At 31.3% G+C, this 25,881-nt stretch overlaps 1 protein-coding gene across 1 annotated transcript in view; it reads left to right on the top strand.

The window, feature by feature from the left end:
- Positions 1 to 25,080, top strand: part of Smp_161450 (calcium-activated potassium channel) — a gene marked incomplete at both ends in the record, with an annotated part of 115,603 nt that extends 90,523 nt beyond the window's left edge. The window contains 2 exons of the mRNA XM_018794925.1: positions 20,671 to 20,772; positions 24,931 to 25,080. Coding sequence (XP_018649289.1) covers positions 20,671 to 20,772; positions 24,931 to 25,080 — 252 coding nt within the window. The remainder of the gene's footprint in view (positions 1 to 20,670; positions 20,773 to 24,930) is intronic.
- Positions 25,081 to 25,881: the final 801 nt, after the last annotated feature.

Here is a 25,881-nt window from a genome sequence, read left to right as displayed (position 1 = left end):
GCAGTCCCATGTTAGCCAATGACCAATAATTGATTCATATGACATTTGTTACTTCAAAATACTGGAGCCCATGTGCACCATTGTTTTGAAGCCAGGGTTTCTCAGTTCCCTCAGGTGGATCCTCCGTGTCCACCGACCCGGCTAAAAACTGGACATTCGCTTTCCGTCCTCTACATTTCGTAAACAACACCCCCACCGCGAGAAGGCAGTGAGTAGGACTTCTGTGGGAGTGGCTGTATATGCGTGGCCGTGTGAGAGCATTTTGAGAGAAAGGACGGGCCCTTCTCACTCTCGGCTGTACCAGGGCATTTGAGGGCGTTCGTTAATCGAAACTCGTATAACTAGGTTACTATATTACAACTGTAATGAAATCATTATAATTTGTTGAGTTTTAGTTGTAGTATATCAATAAGAAAACAATAGTGAAAATGTATCATAACTACTAATACTACGTAAAATAAAATCATATATATCGTCAAGTAGTTTTCTTAAATAATCATAATTTACTGAGATTATGTACAAGTGTTTGTGAATATGAAAGATGGAAAAGGAATAAACCCGTCGCATAATATTAATACAAACAAAATAATTAGTTCTCTAAAAATGACTACGAAACTATAAAACAGGAAACTGAGGATAATAATTAATAATAATACAAATGAAGAACAAATATAAATTAATCTTAGAAAATGATTAGACATGGAGATAATTGCTATTCAATTTCATAGAAGGGAAACGAAGGGGAGATATATCTTTTATAATTATTTTAGTTTTCGATATGTTTATGATACATAAAAACTACAAAAAAATGACACATATGAATAGAAAGAATCAAGAATCACTGTGTCTAGGTTTTAGTGTGTATTCCTAGGTTAATTTCAACCTTTCCTTACTAATAGCTAGCCTTGAGGCAATTTCTTATTAGGCTACAGTGAGAATTTGTATTTTCTTGAGATAAACAAGTTTAGATTAAGTTAGTTATACAGTTGTAATAGTTGGTGATATTCATGCCTTACTGAGAATCAAAAATGAAATTATAGGTTGCTGAATACTAACTCAGTGTTCTGACAATATTGGCATGATTAGGAAAATTTATAACTAAACATGAAGATTATGATGAGATCAAGTTCTCTGAGCTTGATGTTTCGCTTTTGAACCTCTCATTATCATTTAATACAACAATATCAACACAAACTACGGATATAACCGGGAACCAACAGGTCGATTATTCTACTATATTTAAAGGACTTATTGAAATTTGTAACTAGATTGTTCAGAAAGTTACGAATAAATGTGGTTCACAAACTAACAAAATCATTTCAGTTGATTTCGTGCAAGATGAAAGACGAAATGACAAAGAAAGACAAGGTGGAGATTATCTACAAATAAAATTATAAAACCTCAAAAAGCATCACATTAAACAAAGTGACCGCCTTTATCATTCTTGTCTGCATAAACCTTAATAATTGTCAATAGGTACGACATATCTAAGCTAATGTCAATAAATATTAAAAAAATTGTACAAATTTTCAGTTACAAAAACGATGAGGTCTCAGGCCGAAAAGATATAATGAAAATCAAATAATGTTCAAAACCTTGTATTTAACCCAGAAAGTAGTTAACAAATATACTGGAATAGACCCAATTCACCAATCATTTAGAAAAATTATCGGCTACCATAAGGTTCGGAATCACATCAGTGGAAGAGGCGAACAAAATAATTGTGCAGAGAGTAATAGAATAAGTGCCGATGACGAATAGTTGAATTTAGGATCAGCGAAAAGCTTGTTCTCTCGTGAAGAAATTCAAACAAATCAGTTATCTGACTTTGCTTCCTATGATGTCATTTAGGAAGAGATGGAAAGTTCGCTCTTAAAACATTGATCTCATTGGACGTAACTTCATAATAATATTAGGCTCACTGATAAATCTGAATGTCCTGGACTAAAATTGCATATGAAGTTATGGTTTTGTTCAGCAAAGAGTTTCGAACAAGGAAGAAGCATCTGTCTATAGCTCTCCTGTTTACAATAAATCTCTAAAAGACCACAAGTCACTGTGAACGCATTGAAATAACATTAGCCACTACTACTTAGACTATTATCTAAAGATCAATTTCAGGGATCTTTTCAGGTATTTCTTAAAATTCTACTACGGTAACCTTAACTATTATTATTGGTTTCCATAGAAAGTATAACATTCACACTTAAACACTAATTGATATAATCAGTTTTAGTTTTAAAACGTGGTAAAATTCCAAAGTTTATAAACTTGTCAATCTTTGAATAAACTTTATACTCATCATTATGCTCCCTTTTTTGGTTTTTTATTCTCAATTTTTTTCAAAGAATTCTATTGTATTGGTCAATTATCTCAAAATTTTATTTTTAATAATGTTGAGGTATAAAGTTGCTCTTATAGTAATATGTCAAGTATGCCCTGTATCGGCAATTTTAAGTTCATCGTTTTAGATGATCTTATTGAGGAGGTAATTTAATTGGATTAGATCATGTTCAGTGTTTGTAGGTTGTTGGCATTAAACTGTGAAGTCTGTTTTCATGGTAGTTGGTGCAGTTCAGTAAAGTATACTCTCAATCTTGAAGAAACTAACACTTCTCGTGTGATCTAAACTCATATCACTCAATTTTGCAGTATGAGAATTAACTTCTACATTACTTCAGCCACAGCTGACATCTTGTAGAACAGAGATGTTCATAATTATTGATATTCTGTTTGTCTAGTAACTGAATGCTTATGGAATCCTGCTTATCAGTCTATGGAACGCTCAATAATAACCCCGATTCTTTGAGACTCGACTAGTTAGTATGTATAGTGGTCTATAAGACTCATCCTGATGATACAATCCACATCACGTTCTGTGTATCGTTTTATACCAATCACTATGACGGATGAACTCATCTTTACCCGATATATTCACTGAATATTGGTTATATAATTACCATTAGTTTTAAACATAAAAGTTGGACATTTTAGGGACATTAATTTTCAAAAAAAACAACCATTTACAATTTTCCTTTCTTAAAAATATCGTTGGTAGTTGAATAATTTTTCTGGTTAGCGTTTTTTTAAGCGAGTTAGTTTTCTATGGCATGGGGTCGCTAATTCCATGCCTAACCCTCCTCCTTTATCCGGGCTTGGGACCGGTAGCAGCCCCCGGAGGAGCTACAGGTGGAAGTAACTTTGATAGTAGATTTGAAAAAAATACTGAATATTAACCTTTCTAATAGACATTTTAATAGTTAAGATCATAAGTCAATTGAAGCTGGATCACCATGGAAAACCTGGAAGTACTGGACGGCTCATGATCTTAACTATTAAAATTACTATAATATCCACAAAAACCTCTTCTTTCTAAAAGACAAAGACCAGTTTATGGTTTAAACTATTTAAACATTTTACAATCTTTACAAAGTTCCGGTATATTTTTTAAATATGTCTAATTTCTTAGCTTTTACAATTATGATTGATTGCCTAAGATACTTTTACAAATATTTAATGATAGTGATAAATTTGACATTGTCTGACTGTAAATTTCAGTAGACATCTTTCATCTTATCTATACTGAATCAATTCAACTTTCCTATATCCAATTTATGAAGGAAATCTAGATAGGGAAAATATTCGACCATGTATTATTAAGAAAATGCAATGATATGGATCATCAAGGTTTTTTTTTCATAAACATGATAAATTAACAGAAACCAAAAAAAAGACAGCAGTTAAGTACAATATTATCCAAAGATTACTGACTAGTTGTATATGCATCTATCATCAAAAAGTGGATTTATCAGAGAAAGTATAAAACTCCAAGAAGAAGTGAACCTGCTTCATTGTAATTTAGAACTCTACAGTGCTCACTCATGATTTCTTTCAAATTGGATGGAAACCATGATTTCCTAGTACCTTAATATGTATGATTTGATGACTTGTATTAGGTAATTTATAAGTGAATGATTTATTTTATACAATTTGTTTGGGAACGTATATAACTTGAAATTATATTTAATGAAACGTTTAAACAGTTCAGTTACAAGTAACTCTATACACATCACGATTGATTACGTAATTACACCAGTTAGTCCCTTTTATAAATTTATAAATTTCTTTAAGACATTTAGAAGACGGAATTGATCCGAAAAATTTTATGTATTGGCGCCATACATTTCTAATAATCTGGTTACATTTACTTGTCAAGGCATTTTATATGAAAATGATAAAAGTCAATTAAATGAAAATTCGAGTAAACAACTTGATAATTTTCATAGTTGAAAGCATGAGTCAATTGAAGTTAGACCACCAAGGGAACCTGGAAGTACTAGACAGCCGTTTCGTCCTATTGTGGCGAGATCGTGGATGCGAACTGCTGAGAAGTCCCACAATAGGAGGAAACGGCAGTCCAGTGCTTCCAGGTTTTCCTTGGTGGTCTAGCTTCAATCGACTCATGCTTTCAACTATGAAAACAATGAAATCTCTACAAAATCCCCTTCTGAACGTGATAATTGTTTATAGAGGGGAGAGAAAATTGAGCGTTATTGAACATTTACCTATATAGCTTCAAAATCAGTTAGTGCCAAACGTTTCGATAAACGTAGGAAGTTGAAAACCATGTTCATCAATAGCAAAGCAAATAATTGAAACAGGGCACAGAATCGACAACAATACAGCTTTTAAAACGTTGTGTAAAAGTTGTTAGGGACGTATCATTAGTTTTAGAGAAGCCTTGGCTATTCGTAAATTAAAACCCCCTTTATGTATACAGAAACAATTTGTCATAATCTTGAACTTACCCTGGTAATCTATAAGTCATTTTATGGCTCATGGTATAGCGAAACTTTCCTATTATTTCCTTATGGTGTTAATTTTCTCTCTCCTCTATTTACACTGACTACTTTGTTAATTCCGACTTTCATTTAATTGACCTTTGTTAATTTTCACTTAAAATGCCCTGAAAACTACGTTTAACCACGTTGTATGGCACAAATACGTCACATTTTTTGCATCAACTTCATAATTACGTATTCATTTAGGCAGGGAAATGATTCCCATAGAAAAAAGAACATGTGTCCTACCTATTGCTCATTTATGTCACTGTTTAGAGATATTAATTGTTTTTGTTGGCACCCATAACTTTTTTTCGGAAAAATCGGCAATATTCTCAAACATTTTTGATGAAACAAATTCGATGAGGGGTGTATTATATTAGAAATTTAAAACTTTTGAGCAGATGACACTTTTTTACAAAATCATTTTACTGGTTGTCAACTTTGATTATAGATTTCATTATGAAATGATATTTGAAAGAACTTCATATGCAAAACCTTGTCGTGAAAAACTTCAGTATTGAAAACATCATAAACATAAACTGTTATAGTTTAAAATATGACACTTGGAAACCATATTTGTGATGATAGCGAGAGTTTTACAACTAACCTATCAAGTAAAACATTGTTTTATCGTTAAATTATCAAATAGTCATGATTAGTTGGAAAGCTTTATTTACTATTTATTAAAACCTGCCTTTTATTTCAGACCAGTTCAAAACACAAAGTCCCTTCAAATTCCATTCTTCTAAGTTTTAGAATTTTCAGCAGCAAACGTTGTTTGATTGAGATCATAAATCAATCGATGTTAGACCGCCATTGAAAACCTGGAAACGCCGGATGGCCATTTCGCCCTAGTATGGGACTCTTCAGCAATATACATCCACGATCCTGAGTGCGGGTTTCGAACCCAGGACCTTCGGTTTCGCGAGCGAACGCTTACCCTCTGAATCACTCAGCCACCATCCAAAAGTGTTAATGTTGAACTTCAACCAATCCACGAAATTGTGCGATCTTCTGAGGTAGATACCTGCCTCCAGCTAACATGGACTAACTCTATTAGTCACGGTCCTGGCTTTGGATCCCGCGTGCAGGATTGTGGGCGTGCACCGCTGAAGAGTCATATACCAGGACGAAACGACCGTCCAGGGTTTCCAGGTTTCCACTGGTGATTTAACATGGATCGACTCATGATCTCAATCAAAAACTCAACAATCTCCACAACTCCATACTGACAAATCTTTATATCAGATTAACTCACTTGAAACTTCATCAACTTTACTTTTTCCAAACTTTCAAATTCTGAATAAAGTATGAAATTAAATATTTCCAAGAGACAACCAATTGAGAATCTATAATCGTATTACAAAGTGTACACATTATCACTATTATAAAAAAATTCAATTGGAATTATTGTTCTTTTATTGCCTAATCTTAAATAAAATATTTCGAGAAAACTTCATTAATAAATAACACTGGATATTTCCTTATAATCTCTACCTTCGAATTTCATTTCTTCCATTTTCTAAGTGTGCATTTTAATCCGATAAAAATCTTAGTCTGAGTAAATGTATCTTATTAATTACTTCCATAGGCTATTAGTTTTTTAGTTTTTTTATAATTACACTTTATAATTATATTGCTTAATTAAAGGTATTATCTTATGTAATCATTTCATAGGAGCCAAATATTTTAAAACTAATTGTGCATTCTAAAGACTAATCGTTGCCACAGAGTATACAAAGAAATACAAATTACGATTAACAACTTAAATTATAAGCAAAGATGGATAGTGGCTAGCAGTGGAATTCAGGATGCGCGTCTCATCCTATTTGGGATTTGTCAGCTGGATGTACCTGCATCTCAGATTTGATTTTCACTCCGGGACTCGAGCCCAGTACCGTTCGCTTCAAACGCCATCGCGTTATCCACTCAGCTACTGAAATTGATCAGTCTCTTGTTGGCATATGTGCATACTGTACGTATTACCTTGATATACCCTTAATTCACAAGCATTATTAGTAAAGATGGATAGTGGCTAGCAGTGGAATCCAGGACGCGCGTTTCGTCCTATTTGGGACTTATAATGCTTGTGAATTAAGGCTATATCGAGACAATATGCACATATGCCAATAAGAGACTGATCATTTGCAGTTCTAAACATCACTGGGAAGATTCAAACAAACAATACCAAGTGAATTAGATCTTAAATTAGTCTGCATGGAACAAATAGGTATGGTCAAGCGTAATTCCTGGAGTTTACTGTAGATGGATGAGTAAATAGGTTCTTTCTTTTGTTGTTACATTCTTATCCTTTTTATCTAATCATTATCTAGATTAAGGGGTATAAAGTGTACTAACACTCTTCAGACCAACACTCACTAACTTTCCTTGTTAGTAAATGATGTGAAAACTGTTGGTTTTTTTTATTAATCTGCTTTTACAGCTGCCAGTATTACATAATGTCCAGAATTAGAGGGTACACATATGACCAATAACGGCAGTTCTAAAATAGCTTATGATGTGTTATCATTTTCACTACAAGTCTGAAATTTTTTTATTTTCACTTATCAATCTATTTTCGGTTGTTATCAAAACTTTTATATCTAAGACGAGAAACTGATCTTCCTATTGATAGACAACATACTGATTATTCATATCAAAAAGTAACTAAGCTTTAATCAATATAAAAAGAAAAGGAGCAATCGTCTTGATTTTTTTATGTTTTCCTTTTATAACAATCTAGAACGACACTTGTTTCGTGAATGTAAAAGAAAAAACAAAAAAACAACTCAAAATAGGGTAAAAAAAGACGATATAAAAATAGATATTTGTATCATTTCTTTATGTTGACAATTATATACAATTATTTGTCAAGTGTTTTCTTTCTTTCTACATTCAATGATGAAAAGGCAATAACATTTAATCTTCATCCACTTTGGAATGGAACAATTCGTGCATCTTAAGAGACAAGATGTTAAAATTTTTTTTAAAAAAAGAAAACGTTTTCTTGAAAAAAGAATAAAAAATGGATACAACTACACAGCTGCTAAGATATATTTTAACAATAAGAAACATTCAGATAAAAATATGTATGATAAGAATTATTTTCATCGAAAATAAAAGCTAAATAGTATTTGACCAATAACATTAAATAGAAAGGATATTACGTAACATGAAACAAGACTAGTATAAATTACTGATTAGCGATTGTTTACAGTGATTTTATTTCGATAGTGAAATAAGAAGACAAAGATTATCAGAACTATGTGATATATTAGCGCAATACATTTCGAACAATCTGATCACCAATATACTTGTTAAGAACATTTATATATAAAATTAAAAGATCAACTAGACTAGAAATGCGGAGTAAGAGTAAACAATGATAATAATAATAATAATAAAAATAATGTGAAAACAATTTGAAACCTACACACTCTGGATAATAAGCTAATATTACCAGGGTAGGTTTAAGGTGAGAACAAACTGTTTTTGAATACATAAAAAAGGTTTGAATTTTCGCATGGCTATGGCTTCAATAAACCTTAGTATAAGCCCTTTTACACTTTTATACAACACCACAAAAGTCGAGTTAAGATCAATCTTATGGCCTGTTTCGATTATATGTTTAGCAATAGAGGATGATGGATGTTTATCCTCTACTCCTATCGGGTAATTTGATCAGATTGCTTGAAATGTATTGCGCTAATAGTTCTGGTAATCTTCGTCTTCTTATTACACTATCGAAATTTATCAAAGGGACTAATTGCTTTAAATTTCTTAAAAGAAGACTCCCTGTACATACTATTAAGTGATTTTATTATTCAGTAGAAAAAACAAAAACGATTTAACTAATACTGTAATTGTGATGATGATGATGATGATTCATTGTCTTACGATGAGACAATTTAAGCTTTGATTCCAGTTCAGTTGTATGTATTATGTAATATTTTAGTAGAATTGTTGATATACATTTGTAATCTATTTAGAACAAGTAAAAAGCTAAAAAATGTTAAATGCATACTTTTTGAAATATATCTGTATAGAGTGGAAAGAAACAAGTTTCAACTCATCTAGGTAACAGATTGACATTGTTTATTAGTTTTTTACTGTATTCGATCGTGGATGTGCACTGCTGAGGAGTCCCATAATAGGACGAAACGGCCGGCCAGTGCTTCCAGGTTTTCCATGGTGGTCTAGCTTCAATCGACTCATGATTTCAACTTTGTATTCGATTCATCAATCAGCATTCTTTATGGGTTCTTAAATAAATTATGGTAAATTCATGTTGTATTTCTAATTGTTAATGAAAACAATACTACGGTTTAAAAAAAATCGAATATTAACCTTATAATTCTGTTAAATTCCGATTAAAGTTTACCTTTCCAAAATCCATGGTTTTGCAGCTGATTTATGTGTTTTTAACGATTACCTGAAGCTAAGTATTTTTCAGATAAATATTATGGATCCAATCTTGGAACTAACTTCCTAGAAATTTTACCAGAATTTAAAAGTTTTATTGCCTCAATTATTTGTCTATAAATTTCGATAGATTGGCAAGTGACTAATATAACCAGTTTCAAACTATTATTATCTATCAGTTGAGTTCGCCATTTATATTATTCATAAACCAGTTAATTGAATTGGTTGCAACTGTAACATGATAAAGTTTTGTGTGACTGTTTTATGACTAAAGTCCACCATACCCTTTGAAAATACACACTTTAATTCTAAACATCTTCGATGAGATAGGTGTTCTGGATAGAATTATTGCGCTTCAGGTATATTTGGTATCTGGTCTAAGTAACTCCAACATGACCACTGATAGACTTTAACTAAATATGTAGAGGAACCTTATTAGATTCAGCGAATGGTTTGATTGAAAAATACTGGTTATCGAGGAAAGTGGTATATACTTTATATTCTTTGTTACAAAGTAGGTAAATTAATTTTCCTTCCTAATTACGATTATTTTATCGACTGAATTCAGATTTCTTGGCCTAATGAGTTATTATGTACATTTGTTTAACCCCAAGTAATCTTTAGCAACGATATTTTGGGAGACTATTTGACTCTCAACAATATCTAGAAGATTACGGAATTACCTCCTATCATCCAAATGCCTTCTATTGAATACCTCATTTTTATATACACCAAAGTTGGGTATATGTCTTCTTTATTATATTGACCGGACAATATTATATTTAAATGAATTTGAATGTATGATACATATTACTTGTATCAACTATAATCTTTATACTAAAATCAACTGAACCAGTTATTAATCAACCTTGATTAACCTAGTTAAAGCATATCGACAAATGTTATCAAAAAGGAAACGATTTTTATCTATAGCATATGGTATTTCTTTGTTATATTACACGAAATTTCAATTTTTATTTGATTCAATATCAGTAGAATAAATCACTTGAATAGAAAAATAAATTCCTATCCAATAATTTAATTAGGCTAGAAGAAGTTGTAAAAGATTTTGTGTACTTTAAAGATAATGGAATTAACTAAAGAACCCTTGAGAGAAAAAAAAAGTAACCAAACAATGAGTAAATGTTACATTTTGATTTTAGTGTGTAAACATAAACTCATCAGTACTTCATGAAATCCAAAAACAGATTTTGTGACAATCAATAAATATCTCTAGTATGAGAAAGGGGTTTTGTGGAAATTGTAGTAATTTAATAGTTGAATTCATGAGTTGATTAAAGCTAGATCATCATGGAAAACCTGAAAGTACAATACGGCCATTTTGTCCTAGTATAAGACTCCTCAACAGTGCGCATCCATGATTCCATTCTCAGGATTCAAACCCTCCAAACTATTCCTATTGAATTTCAATTGTTATTTAGATTAAGTCATTCAAATTATTATACATTTGGTTGTTTTTTTTATTCAGTTCACTGGAACAGTAAACTAGTTCTAATCTATAAAAGTATATCTATGTATCTTTTGAATAAGAGATCACTTCCATAAACAAGGAACAATAGTTTTTTTCCGTTTCTTTATCAATTCCTCGCCTTTGAACTAAATTTAATCTTTCCATGTGTTTGTTTAAACAGGTTATTGTCAAATCTTTCTTTTATAATATATATTTGACATTATGATATTTATTAACAAATTATATTATTCAACTTAGTGTATAGGTCTCAGTAATGTAATACATGTAATATATATGTTCTGAAAATAATAATAATTACAGAATTCACACCAGTCTAGAGGCATGATCAATTTGATATAAATAGTAACATTAGATATAGAGAACAAACATGTGATTTAACATTGTCTTAAGTTTGGTAGTTCAGTAATTGTTTAGGTAGTACATTTATGACATGTATTACAGCAAAGAAATGCATCAGCAGGGAACTTTTAATTTTTTCTTAAGTGGATAGCCTGTTGATTTATGAACGGCGTGATTTAAGGTTATTTCTTGTGCCAGAACGAATTATTAATAATTATCTACAACTAAAGAAAGTAAAATGAAAACCGAGAGCACAGAACAACATAACAATAATTACCAAAATATGTTGGTCAGGTTTACCACTGTGCATGTTAGATATTATTTGAATAAGTTAAGGTTGCTAGGAGCAGTGTTAACGTAAAGTGACAGCAGGTAAATGGTTAAACATTTAAAGTTCCTATAATCTTGTTTGTGGAGTAGGATACACTTACACGTGTTAGAACATTTAATGCAGTATGCATCAATGCAGGGAACAAATAATGGGAGAGATTTTATCGTACGTAAGTTAAGCATCAAGTATAATTTAAAATACAGAAAATAATTGACTTAAGATTTATTCTTCCTTATACATTATATATTAATTTATTATTCATATATTTGAACACATTTCTTTATATCCATTGTAAAGACATAAATACCAAACTAAGTTTCAAAACTGCATAAACTTCATTACACCATTTATAATGCCTTTACATATGTACATACCTGATAGATAATGAAATCAGTACAATATATACTTAGTATTGTTTGTTTGGATCTTCCCATTGATGTTTTTAGGACTGCAACTGATCAGTCTCTAATTGGCATATGTGCATACTGTGCGTATTGCCTCGATATAGCCTAAATTCACAAGCATGGTAAGCAAAGATGGATAGTGGCTAGCAGTGGAATCCAGGACGCGCGTTTCGTCTTATTTGGGACTCGTCAGCTGGGTGTAGCTGCATCTCAGAGTTGATGTTCACTCTGGGATTCCAACCCAGTACCGTTCGCTTCAAACGCCATCGCGTTATCTACTGAGCTACTGATTCCTGATAGCCACTTGCGTGTGCAATGGGGTGAAGTTGAAATTTACATAGTATTGTTTGTTTGGATCTTTCCAGTATGCACATATGTTAATTAGAGACTGACCAGTTGCAGTCCTAAAAACATCAATGGGAAGATCCAAACAAACAATACTACATTATTTCTTATTATACTTTTAGTTTTTTCACTAGTCCGGTTTGATATCGTATTGTTTCGGAAACGTCATTTAATACATGATTTTCTTTAATTATACATAAAAAATACCTATATAGCTGTATTAACTTACTGTCATTTGCCTTTAAAATGAAATGAAAACTTATTGTTCTACAATAAAAGCTTATTTCTATATATTGACTAAGAAATAAAAGATAATGAAGACTTAGCTGACAGTTGATTTGTTGTTTACATGTATAAACCCTAGTCATTTTCCAATTCAATCAGGCAAATACACATATATTATACGTCATTCCCTATATTCCCAAGATCCGATTAATTAAATGTTTCAATATTTAGTCTGAATGACAAAATATACTAGCCTGTTATACTTAATGATCAATAATTTGAGGAAATAGGTAGTGGACTCTGAACAGAGATTAGATATATGTCTTATTAAAAGGTTTTGACATCAAATATAAGTAGACTTACATGTAGATAATCTATTAATCAGTACAAGTATACATTAAATGCAATCATTTATCATATAAAGGATCTTTTTTAAATCTCGTAAAAATGTACTTCATTTCGAGTCATTTGCTTATTGAACTAGAGTATCATCCGACCTTTTAAAATATTGAGATAAATTAGTCTCCGTAAATTTTTTAAGCATCCAAGTCATATAGATATAAAAAATTAGCTTAACTTCAGACTAAGAAACGAATCTTAGATATTCAGGATAGCAATTCTATACGAATGATTTATTGAACGACAATTGTTATGATAAAATGATACCAAGTGAGGGGTTAATAATACGTAACTACCCGATGTCTGGTATAACTTATTCTCAATTTCTTAGTAAATATTTGTTTCCATCCTTGAAACTTAAATGCCTAATAGTAAGATAAGAACATATGAACTGGATACCGGACATTGAAGAAAATAAGGAAAATATTCCACTTTGAAATATTTTAGTTATATTAGCCGCTTCACAAATTAATTAAAGCTCTCTGTCGGTGAGTTACTGGTTGTTATAACTTCGAATTAATTTTTTTATGATTTACGGTGTATGTTCACAATACGCCTTAACCATCAAGAAAATAAAGTCCGAGGTTTCCAACCAGTAAATACATAAAAACAAAGTACGGCGGACTTGTAAGTCATTTAAATTAGTAAAGACATTGCAAATCAGATTCACAGGATTCAGTGATAGTTTAGGACACAACATTCACCTTCGATCAATATTAATTACTCCTGACAATTATATTCAAAAGCCATAACCTTTAAAACATACAAAATTAAGGTTTTGAGATGACTACTATACAACATTAACTTGAATCAGATTATACGTTGAATGAAAGTATTAGATTCAGGATCAGAATAAATATGGGTCAGGTAGGGTGAGAGAAATAATAGTGCAACTACAAATCAGATAAAAGAATTAATGGAAGACTATATTATTAATGAAGTTATATAAATTTAATAAGAAATAATAGAGTGGAGTGGGTAGATGTGCACTAATGAGAAGTCCCATAATAGACTGAAATGGGAGTCCACTTTTTCCAGGTTTTCAACGTTGGTCCAACATAGATGGGTTCATGATTTCAATGAAACTCAACAATTTTTACAACCCCATACAGAAAATCATGTTTCGTTACGGGATGTTGTGAGTGCAATAATTTTTGTTAGGTCATACAATATTTAAGATTACTATTGATTAATTGGCCCTGAGATTTGCCAAGGTGAGAAAAGCTGTTGAAGATATTTCCTCTATACACATAACTCTGATTTTCTTAGTCCGAGTAGCTACTGCTCCTGTCATTTGAAGGACTTTAATTCTGACGGATTTCGGCAAAAATTCCTGACCCGATAAATAATTGAGAAAGATTAGCTTATACTGGCGTTGTGAGCGATTTACACTGAATATTAATAAGCACTGAGTTTTCCTTGATCAACTAACTTTGCCAGTGAATATTTGAACATCTGATATTCAAGGTAGGGACCATTAGATTATAAATCGATTGTCTTCAAACATTTTTCACAGTAAGTGAATCAGAAATTTTGGCTATCATCCTATATCCAGACATATACGAAAAGTATTAGTGTATTTCTCGAACCAAAATAAAAACAGTGCTCTCCAATATACATCTTGATTTACCATACTTCACTATTACATATCAGTTCATAAAAACAAATGAAATCAAAACAGAATCAACTATATTCAATTTTCTTAAAAAAGACATGTGGTTCAATCGACGAACAACAAATGGAAATGTTTATTTTTAATATTAGACTATAGCTTTCTAGTAAACTTTAGGTTTACAAATTTTTTACAGAAAATGATTATTACATTGAAGAAAAAAGAATATCAAATCAAAATCTTAGGTAATTATTATCAGAAAGGGTTTTTTTTGAGAAAATCGTAGTATTGACTACGTGAATTCATACGTCTATACCGAAAGTCCTGGGTTGGAATCCCGCAAGCGCGATCATAGATGCTCACTGTTGAGGGGTCCTTTACTAGGACGTAACAATCGCCCAGCGCTTCCAGATTCCTAGGGATTTACTTGAAATGATCTATCCTATGATTTAATTTTTTCAGCTTATTATTTAATTTTTTTTAAATAGTGAAAACTGTTTTTTTTGTTTGTTCAATATGATGAAAATAAAGAAACTTAATCGACTCATTTATTTTTATTTTTTTTTAAATAAATGAATTTTTAATTATTTTTATTCATTTGTTTATATAATCAAATAGTTTATTAAAATTTATTGAGTTTTTTTTAAAAAAAAGTAGTTTTCGTCACGGACTAACATTAAATTAATAAGTAGGAGATATGCTACTAATTTTCAATGGTTGCCGATTGATTTCTATTTAAGAAAATGAAAAAAAACAAATAGTTAATTTAAGGATGAGTTATATTTATCAGTCAAGTTGGTTAAATTTTACATAGTTAAGATCATGAGTCAATTGAAGCTAGACCACAATGGAAAACCTGGAAGCACTGGACGGCCGTTTCGTCCTATTATGGGACTTCTCAGCAGTGCGCATTCACGATCCCACCTCGCGAGATTCGAACCCAGGACCTACCAGTCTCGCGCCAGAGCACCTGACCGACAGACCACTGAGCCGGCATCCAATGGCGTTAATGTCTAACCTCAACCAAGTTATCTAGATATATTCGATTCATTAAGAACTGTTAGTTCATGATTACTGTAGATGTTATTTAATAAATGGGTAATGAATAAAACTTCTTCGGAAATCCTGTTTTGTTTCTTGAATAACCATATCAGTTTCATTCCGTTATCATAAATAACAGATAAACATTATTCTACCGTCATACAAAGCAGGGTATCAATGGCAATGATCAGTATTTACTTCAAGGTCAAACACTTACAAATCAATCTTGTCCCAATTCATTAGGGCGTTATTATTATAGTGTGGTTTAAAACAAATTAGGCACTGAATTGGAAGGGATGGAATTTTTCACATTCTTTTCTCTTATAAACGGAGCATTTCAAGATTATTTAGTTTCTGTGATACTTATTTTTATGATTAATCATTACTTATAAAATCAGTATGAAATTTTATGGAAGATGATGATATAGTTATTTGAGCTATATTTCTAAACCATTTTTCAATGTTTTATTCGGATTTTATTTTCAATAAGGACTGTTAGTAATCAAAGAATCAAAGAAAAAGTACTAGGTGGTATTATTTAATTGGTTTCTCAAAGACCCTTCAAAAATTATCGCTGAAGATCTCAATCAAAATCAAACTAAAAATATTTTAGGTCTTATGTTGATAACAATATAATTTGATCATTGGTTTGAAATACAATGACTGCTTTTTCAAAGTGACAATTATCTATCTTAGACGCGATATATTTAAATTTCACTGGTAACAGATTCTTAGTAGAAGTTCAGAAGTTTATTTATATTTCAGTTTTTAGTGGATATGTCGTCAGAATAGACTACTGTGGAGATTATTTTATAATTTGTTCACATTGTAAATATATAAGTCCACGTCTGTGTGAGTGGACTATATCTTGAATAGACCGTCTTTTAATAAATGTCCAACTTAAAAAGTACATGGATCAATTTCATTAGATTTACAAGACCGAGATACTAATAAAACCAGTTTTTGATGGAGTTTTGTTCTCTGAGCTGGATGGTTTGGTCGTGGAGCTTTCATCGTCCTAGTGAACGACATCATCAGCAAAAACTTCGGGTAGAAGTGAAGTGTTTGAATTTCTCCATATGTGGTTCACAGCTTGTCCTGTGCACCTCGATATCGATTGGTTCCTGTTGACCTTAAGTCTGTCATCCAGCTCAGAGAACAAAAATCCATCAAAATCATCCACCTAAGCTACAAATCTTCTTCACCATCTCAAAATAAGACCAGTGTTAATATATTTATAAAACTAACTTTAAAACTGTGAGATCCACTACGCTTATCAACAATGGGAATACACAAATAGAGGCAATAAGTTTGTTCTGTTTAAAACAAAATATTAGTTGAAAAAGAAAATAATGATTATGACATCTTAATCCATTTTATTAGGTTATTAACTGTGTTGAATACTAAGAGAGCTTAATAAGTTTAAATTTGTATTTCAGACATAAAAGTTATTTCCTACAATGTTATGTATAAACCTATAAATTATTATCCATTTGTTATAAGTTCTTCACCTCACAATTAAACAAATGAGAATATTAATCAATATGGAAGTGTCCAAGGAAAGAGTCTGAGGCATTTATCCGGAGAGGTTCATGAATAAAATATGCTGTTTACTGAAAAAGAATCCACATTTCTTCTATAAAGTATTAATACATAGTAAAATCCTTATTTGTATAATTTACTGATTTAGCCGAAAGAACTTCAAATTCTATTTTCAGTGAACTCTTCAAGTCATAATTTATTAGCTCTCCACTTGTTGACCCTATCAACATAATCAACCAATTACTATTTCCTATCACCTTAAGATTAAAACTACATCATATCTGTCTTTCCTCCCGTACTATATCCTTATATACAACCTTTATTTTATATATTACCACCACTAAATTAACTACTTCTATGAATTCGGTGTTCATCTTGTTGTGTTAATGAGGTGTGGCAACTTGGACCGATGCATATGTGTGCCTGGTCCTATGTTGTAGCTGACTGACTCTCATCACAAAAGTATGAATAATCTAATTCCTTAAAATTAATCATGTCATTATCTGCCACTAAGACTAGTGTTTTTTGACATTATAAATATAAAACGCAATCGAACAATCAATAACTCTGTAGATTTTTGGTTAAAAATTGCATTTGTTGTTATCTGGTATTGCCCATAAACCAATAAAAATACAGGAAAGTTGTTTTCTACAAGTTTAAGAATTCTCAAAAGTAGATTTCTTTAACTTCACACTTTAAATTTTCTTGTACTACAAGTGACAGAAATAATCAAAACGTAGGTCAAATAAATATAAAGCTGATTAATTAGATACTTAACCATTTTTCAACGCTAACTGGCTTTTGAAATGAAAATGCTACATTGAGGAGAAAGAATGTATCTGTAAAATCTCAGCGAATGGATTTGAAGTAAATGGAATGTTTCATCTGGCAATCTAGTCCAAGCTTTTTCCAAGGAAATATAATCAAACATCAAAATTATCGAACATAAATAAGTACATGGTTCTCTGGTAAACTTTATACAAAAGAGGTCATCCAGTCACACCCAAATACTGTGAGACTATCTGATCGAATTCAAATGAAAGTTCTTATGTAAAAATGTTACAATTTTGATAGAAGATTGTAACGAGTAAGGTCAAACAAATGGAAATCAAAACAATACACATTAAAAATCTAATCATTTAGCCACATATACGTTGACGTAAATATGATATCATTTAGTCGGTTGGTTGAAAATTAATAACTCATTCACTCTCACTTCGGTCAATTAAAAATCAATCGTTAATTTAATTTAATTCTGAATGAACATGGATGATGTTTGCATAAAGGCCAAGTTATACAGAAAAGTTAACAAAATTGAAAAGTGTAAATCATTGAATTCTGACCAAATAGCTGGACGTTTGTAAGTCGTATTCCACTCCTGAAATAGATAGTGTACATTTTTTATGAGAATAGCTTTGAAATAAGTTATTTTTTGCCTATTTTGTAGTTGCTGTAAGCTATGAAAATTATCTTCAAGATAAATTATTAATCACAAATTAGTGAGCTATTGAAATATAATGTCCACGTACATATCAGTTAGAATGTCTGTCTGAAAGTATGGTATGATGGAATCTAATACAACTGATTAAATGACTCAAAGAAATGTTATGAAGGAGACATTCATTTTGTTCCACTATGTTTTATTCCTACCACTAACGATTACTTTCCCTTGTTGAGAATAATTCCCAAATTTTTTAGCCCAAATCTGTTTTATTTAATCAAAACTTAGAATAGAAATACACTACTTAAACTTATCCTACTTATAAACATTTTAACAACTGCTCAATTCAAACTTTTTAAAAGTCACGTATTTCATACTACTTTTGAATACAAAACAAAAACAGTTACACATTTTAAGGGAAAATAATTTTATGATTAGACATATCAGTTTATGAATAACTTAAACTAAAATCCATAGAGTATCATCATATTCTTTTAAGGGTTGAAAAAAAACAACCATTATAAAGAATTAAATTGTGTACCATTACTTAACAACCTACTCATTGAACAAAACTTAGTTGTTATTCTTTTCTGTAAAACAAAAAAATCTTTTATCTCTGACCTACTTTTAAATTGAATTTTTGCATGAATAAAATTCATGCTTGAAAAAAGCATTTGATGATCAAAAAAAATGTATTTTACACTCGTTTATTGTTTTAAAATTTAAGAAAAAAAAGAAAAAAAAAGGAAAAACTTGATCAATGTTATAAAACAATTAATCTTGATGGTTTTTCATATCTCTCATAAAATTGAGTTAAAGTAATGAATGGATCAAAATGACAAGTTTTAGTTACATATTATAAGTTGTTTTTTTTTTCTACATGACCTTCTTTACAATTTAAGTATGGATAAATATTATTATCACTTGATTATTGAAATTTAAATAAGTAGATTGAAGTATATAGTCAAAATGGTTATCAATTTCTTATAATTTAAGTAACCATTTATATATAATTATGAACAGTTCAGTTTTGATCTTTTGCATACATCCGAAGAGGTTTTGTGGAGATGTCAGTATTTTCATAGTTGAAATCATGAGTCAATTGAAGTTAGACCACCATGGAAAACTTGGAAGCACTGAACAGTCCTGAGTTCGAATCTCGCGAGGCGGGATCATCGATGTGCACTGCTGAGGAGTCCCATAATAAGGCGAAATGGCCGTTCAGTGCTTCCAACTTTCGCATACAGTTAAATGGGCCTAAATCTTCAGAAATGATATCATTATCCTCAAGATTGTATATATTCATTAATGAATCCCAACTACTTTGAAATCTTTTTCTGTGGTTTACTCTCTTTACTTTATCAGCATGGAAAATCAAAACGAAGTATAGGAAAACGTATTGTAATACGATAAATTCTCAGCAACACTTGAAGTATATAATCAACTATTCATTAACATTACAAACTATCACAATTAACATAAATGAATAGCAGTAATAATAGTAATGATGGTAGTAGAAGCAGTAGTAGTGTTATTGATTAGTATTCAATCATCCAGAATCATGGGTTTAAATTTCAGACAACTCAAATAATTGTTAGGATATCTAGACTACAGTTCACAGAGTACAGCACCGTCTTTGCATGTTTTATATAACATGATTCATAATGGTTTACGACGTGTAGAAAACCATTACATATGAACCTAAACTGTTTATTTATTGAGGGATTCAAAATTATGCCGATTAGCGTAGAATTCAAGAGCGGAAGTAACACTTATCTGAGACTAAATTCTATGAACTAGTCACTGAAAAGTAAACAATGTCAATTTCTTACATTATTAATTTTATCACAATCTAGATGAAGAAGATTCACTTAGAGAGCATGATATTGGTTAGTATTTAATGATTAGTTAATGGGTTGTCTCAAAATTCCCAATCATGACTAGGATGGAATACATTTTCTGTCACATTTCCTATTTGATCCAAAACATTAACTGGACAAATATGTACAAACATGGATACAAGGGCAGATACTTTTAAACGTCGTAAATAATTATCAAATTTCATAACAAAACTCCTCGACAAGAAAATATAGGCAGTTAATGTCTAGTTATTTGATAAAGACAAAATGCTTGATTGGTTTCAAGATAATCTTATGCTCACGGTTGTTCAAGTCCTCAGTAATTCTCGCATCGTAACACATTATTTTTGTTTTAACCTTATTATTATTATTAGACTCAGACAAACATTTATGAAATTGTTACTGATTTACGAATGGAACAGGGTTGTCTACAACACAGAATGGAGACACTAGAATCATCACTGATAAAAGTACAGGTCAGTTGGTGAATTTGATTACCTTTTGTGTTATATTTCATTTATACGTGTTAAGTTTTGTATCTTGTATATTTCCACCATATACACAAGCTGAGTGCTACGTACTTTTACGAAGGTCATAAATTATATTAATTAGGCAATAATCATCTTTATTTAAAAAAAAACAAAATCAGCTGTTAACACCACAAATAGACTTACCATACTATTCATCAAGAATAATCCTGACAATAAATCATTAAAACATATTGTTCACTAACGGAAGAAATTTGTCTTTAGAAGACATTACCAGATGTCATATATGGAAAGACAACTGTAGAATCTGTTACACTAAATGATCGTTAGTTGGTTGCTTATAGATAGAACATAGGCTAACCTAGGCTAAACGAGGAATATAATCTAGATGGTCTTCAATCCATTTCTCCAATTATGAATCTCAATCAAAATCATATCCCTCAGGGCAGCACACACGTCATGTCGCTCAACACCTAACCTAAGCCTGTGGTTTCCTATCGACTATCTTCAATTAGTTAACAGCGAATTCCTAGATTTAAAACAAGTCAAATAATATTAACAAACGAGTTCAATGAAAAATAACAAGTCAACCATTAACAACAAAAAACCTCAAATGATTTGCAAAGACCCAACAATCCAGATCAATCAAAACGCCAACAAAGGAAAAATCTCAAGTCTAATCACAATATTCTATGATTCACTTACTTAGTGGACTGTTTGAATTTCTGGGATACCTGTTACTCATACTATCTGAATATTTCAACAAGTTATCACTTTTGCTTGTTTCGTTAGATCAATTACCTTCAATAAGCGCACAGCCTATTCAAGTGTGTATATAAAAAGTTGACGACTTATTGCTTTGCAAGGTACAACAAAGTGCAGTCGAAACATCTCAATGGCTGGGAATACTCATTGAAAAGAATAAACGCTAATAAGATATCGATTACTGAGCTGCTAAATTCCATCTGCCGACCACTAATTGGCAAGGTGTTCTATCTTCAGTTCCTACCAGGTTTAAACATGTACTCTGGTTATGGTGCCATCACAATTCAAGGATATCGATTGAATGATTTACATGACAGTTGTTCAGTATCACTACATGGTTTCAATATTTATCTTCAGGATCGATCAAGCAATATGCAGACGTATAGTGGTGGTATAGCTACATTTATAAATGTGGACTGGTGTAAATCTAATTTGCACGTTTTAAGTTTTCAAACGATTTTATAGACAGCTAAACATTAATATGGCATTTAAAGCACTTGAACAAGTATAGTTATGTTTATGTTACCAACATTGACGTGACTCTGGACTGCACCTCATTTGCACTGTCTGTTTTCGTTGGTAAATTCAGTGAATTCGCTGTTACTCCCTTGAATCATTGACCTTAAATTATATGCGGTGATATAAATTAACGTGATTGTTTCATCACCGAGTCATCAAAATGTATTCGTTTTCCCCACTCGTTCGGACGAGCACTTACATTTAATTTTCCTCAACGATGCGGGAATACATGTGACTAGTAAACGTGCTCGATTCCTTAGGTCCTGTCATTATATTATTTGTGTTCTCTCTAAAGGATGTGGTAAGCTTGGAAATACTACACTCTTACATTAGGCAAAGAAAGTTAGACACTGGAATTTACTCAGAAGAAAATATCCAAGATCTGAAAATTATGTTTCATATGACGAACTGAGATTTATTTACGAATGACTAATTTGAAAGCACGCCTGGTATCTTAAATTCTGCTTTGAAGTTTATTGTCCCACTGAAACTATTTTCCTAAGTCTTGATCGACTCACCTCCCCACAATTAAAAAGAATTCGGACCAAGAAGGAAAGAATGTACAGGGGAAAACACTCCACTGAAGTTCGAAGGTTAGAGGATCTAATAAATCGAGAAATTAAATGTCTGAATTTGATATTTACTCAAGAAATTCTGTTGAAAATACTTCTCAAATAAGTAGACATTATTTAAAGAGCAGTGTTGTCCAGATGCTTTCTTTATTATCTCTATTTTTCTTTTACATTTCGGTTTATCTAGTTAATCTTTATTTTCTATAAATAAATGCCTTAACCAATAAGTTTGCGATCAGACTGTACCAAATGTATTGTACTCATATATCATATAATTCTGATAAAATTCGTTCCCCGTAGATTGATCTAAAAATGTTAAATGGAATATTCGTTATAAATTTCTGAAAAGAAGACCCACTAAGGACTTATTCCCACAAGAAATCACAGAGTTATCGAATAGGCCTTTGAACTATAGTTTCTGCATTTTTTGTACAGTTGATGTTAATTATCATAAGTAGTTGGGATATTAAGTTGCGTGGTTTCTGAAATTCTATGCTAACATTTTCGCTACTTATGAAGTATACAGCAAAAATATTTTAAGGTCTGTCTGTTAACAATAACAATGTTTCGACATGTTTAAAAACATTATTCCTACTTCTACCACTTGGGAATAACTGGGAAGAAGAGTACAGGGAAGAGTTGGTTCAAGATCTTTGATCGGCAGTTGATGCCTTACAAGAAGTAACAGGCATAGGCAAGTTCTAACACCCTACCACTAATAAATAGAATTAATTACTGCTTCAGAAAAATCAAAACACTAATAACTGGTTTATGTACATGAAGCTATTTTACCTTAGAGGGTTACATAACAACGTGGGCAAATTTTCCCTTCAAATAGATCAAATCTGTGACCTAACCACTTGGACTTTCAAAGCCACTTTTTATTCAATGATAATTATTCATCAATCACGTAGTGTTATTTAGTTATATGGTATATCTTCATCAAACATAAGTACTTTTTATACGCACTGAATAAAACTGCTGAGAAAATCTAAGTAGTATACAGCATAAGGCAAGAAATTGTCATATTTTAATCTTAACAGGGGTTTTGTGGATATTATAGTAATTTCAACAGTTGAGATCATGAGTCAATTGAAGCTAGATCACCATGAAAAACCGGGTCTGCTGTGAGGTAGTAACTCACTGAAGAGAAATGATGGATATGTCACTCAGTTTCGTGGATCGCTTGAAGTTAGACATTAACACCGTTAGATACCGGCTCAGTGGTCTAGAGGTTAAACGCTCGCGCGTGACACTGTTAGGTCCTGGGTTCGAATATCGCGAGGCGGAATCGTAGATGCGTACTACCGAGAAGTTCCACAATAGGACGAAACCGCCGTCCAGTGCTCTCAGGTTTTCCATGGTGGTCTAGCTTCAATTGACTCATAATTTTAACTATTGAAATTACATATTTTAATCATCCAGAAATTTCCATCATATTAAAAACACAGATCAATGTACAAAGAATATTCTTTTCAATACATTTTCATCAAATTATCAGTCTATATTAGTGTTCCAAAAGTAATTGCCAAATTTAAAGTAAATATGTCATTTAAAACTACAGATTATGAAATTAATTTGGATTTATAGCCTTAGCATATAATGAAAATTTATAGGAAAGAGCATTTCTGATGCTTAAACCTAAGTTTTTATTTCAATATTTTGAAATGAAATTATACTACTTATTAGTATTATGAATGACATAACGACAAAAAAAGAGAAAACCTAAATCGTTTAATGACGAACTTAAAATTCAAGTTCGAATATCAATTTTTAAGATGATTCATGGTAACCAGGGTAATCCGATTAAATCGAATAGAAAAAAAGAATTTATTTATTTGCACACATAAATATTGGTACAAAGGGCACCGATTACATATGCGTCGCACAAATCTCGTTCGATTTGTGTGAGGGCTGTGATGCTGCCCAGGTGCCCAAACTGAAGCCGGTGGTTTTCCTAGGGTGCCACACCCGGAGCCTTTGACCTAAAAGTCTGATCCACAAGGCAGTGGAACATCGTGAGGAGATGCAGTCCCATGGTAGCCGGTGACCAACGATTGATTCATACGCCATTTGTTCCCTCAGGATACTGGAGCCTATGTGCACCATTGGTTTGGAATCAGGGTTTTCCAACTCGCCTAGGTGGACTTTCCGTGTCCACCAACGTTGACTCAGCATGAACGGTAACATAATTTATTTCCAGTTTTATTGTTCTTGTTTTTTTTAATTTTTATTAGATTACAAAGATTTACAGTAAAAAAAAATAATAAACTTTCATTTTCATTTACAGGAACAATTAAGAGCACTACCAGGTTTAATAAGAACAGTGATTATACAACAACATTTAGCTTATCAAAAATTAGTCACAACAACAACACCTGTTACTACATCATCAATGAATCAACCAATGACTTTAAAACTTGAAGAACATAAAACATGAATCATTTTCTAAAACCAGAGGTGTTTATAATTGTGTAACTTCTTTGTTGAACAGTATCCATTACGGATACAGCCAACGAATAAAAGATTTAAATACATAAATTATAATATATTGAGATTGTAATATTAAATTAAACATGTGATTATATGAAATTGACATTTGGGCAGCTTCAATATATATAACCAATCACCATAATCTGTTTTACCTACGGTCTCTTTTCTTTCAATTCAGTGTAATGAATTCATATTCCACTATATATATATATATATACGTTTTTAGTAGACACTATTGGATTGCAATTTACTTATCCTTAAAATAAACAATGAATATTTTTACTGAATATATATTTTTTGTCAGAATTTTATTGTTTCCATTTAACTGTCTTTCATTCAAGTACTTGTTTTAGTGAATGAAAAATGTGTTTTTTTTTAAAAAAAAGAGAAAAAAAAGAAAAGTAAAGTAAAATAAGGAAAAAAAGCAGATCAATAAATGATCCTATGTTTATAAGCATATATACATATACATATTATATACAAATAATTGTAAACAAAAATTATTATTATTATTAAATCTTTCACAATTTCAATTATACAGTTTAGTTTATTGTTTATGATGCACAGTGATAAAATTTTATAGTGTAGAATATTATTTATATAATGAAAATAAATTTTTAATGAAATTGTTTAATCTTTTATTTAAATCTTTTTTCATCATACTTTTTTGAATGTGACCAACTTGGTCTCGTGTGCTGTTACGGGTATGAGGGCTAATATCACTTCCCGGCCGCCCACACCGTGGAAG

This window comes from Schistosoma mansoni, chromosome 1, assembly GCF_000237925.1.
Source record: "Schistosoma mansoni strain Puerto Rico chromosome 1, complete genome".
NCBI classification, from domain to species: domain Eukaryota; kingdom Metazoa; phylum Platyhelminthes; class Trematoda; order Strigeidida; family Schistosomatidae; genus Schistosoma; species Schistosoma mansoni.
This window is presented reverse-complemented; position numbering and strand designations above follow the sequence as displayed.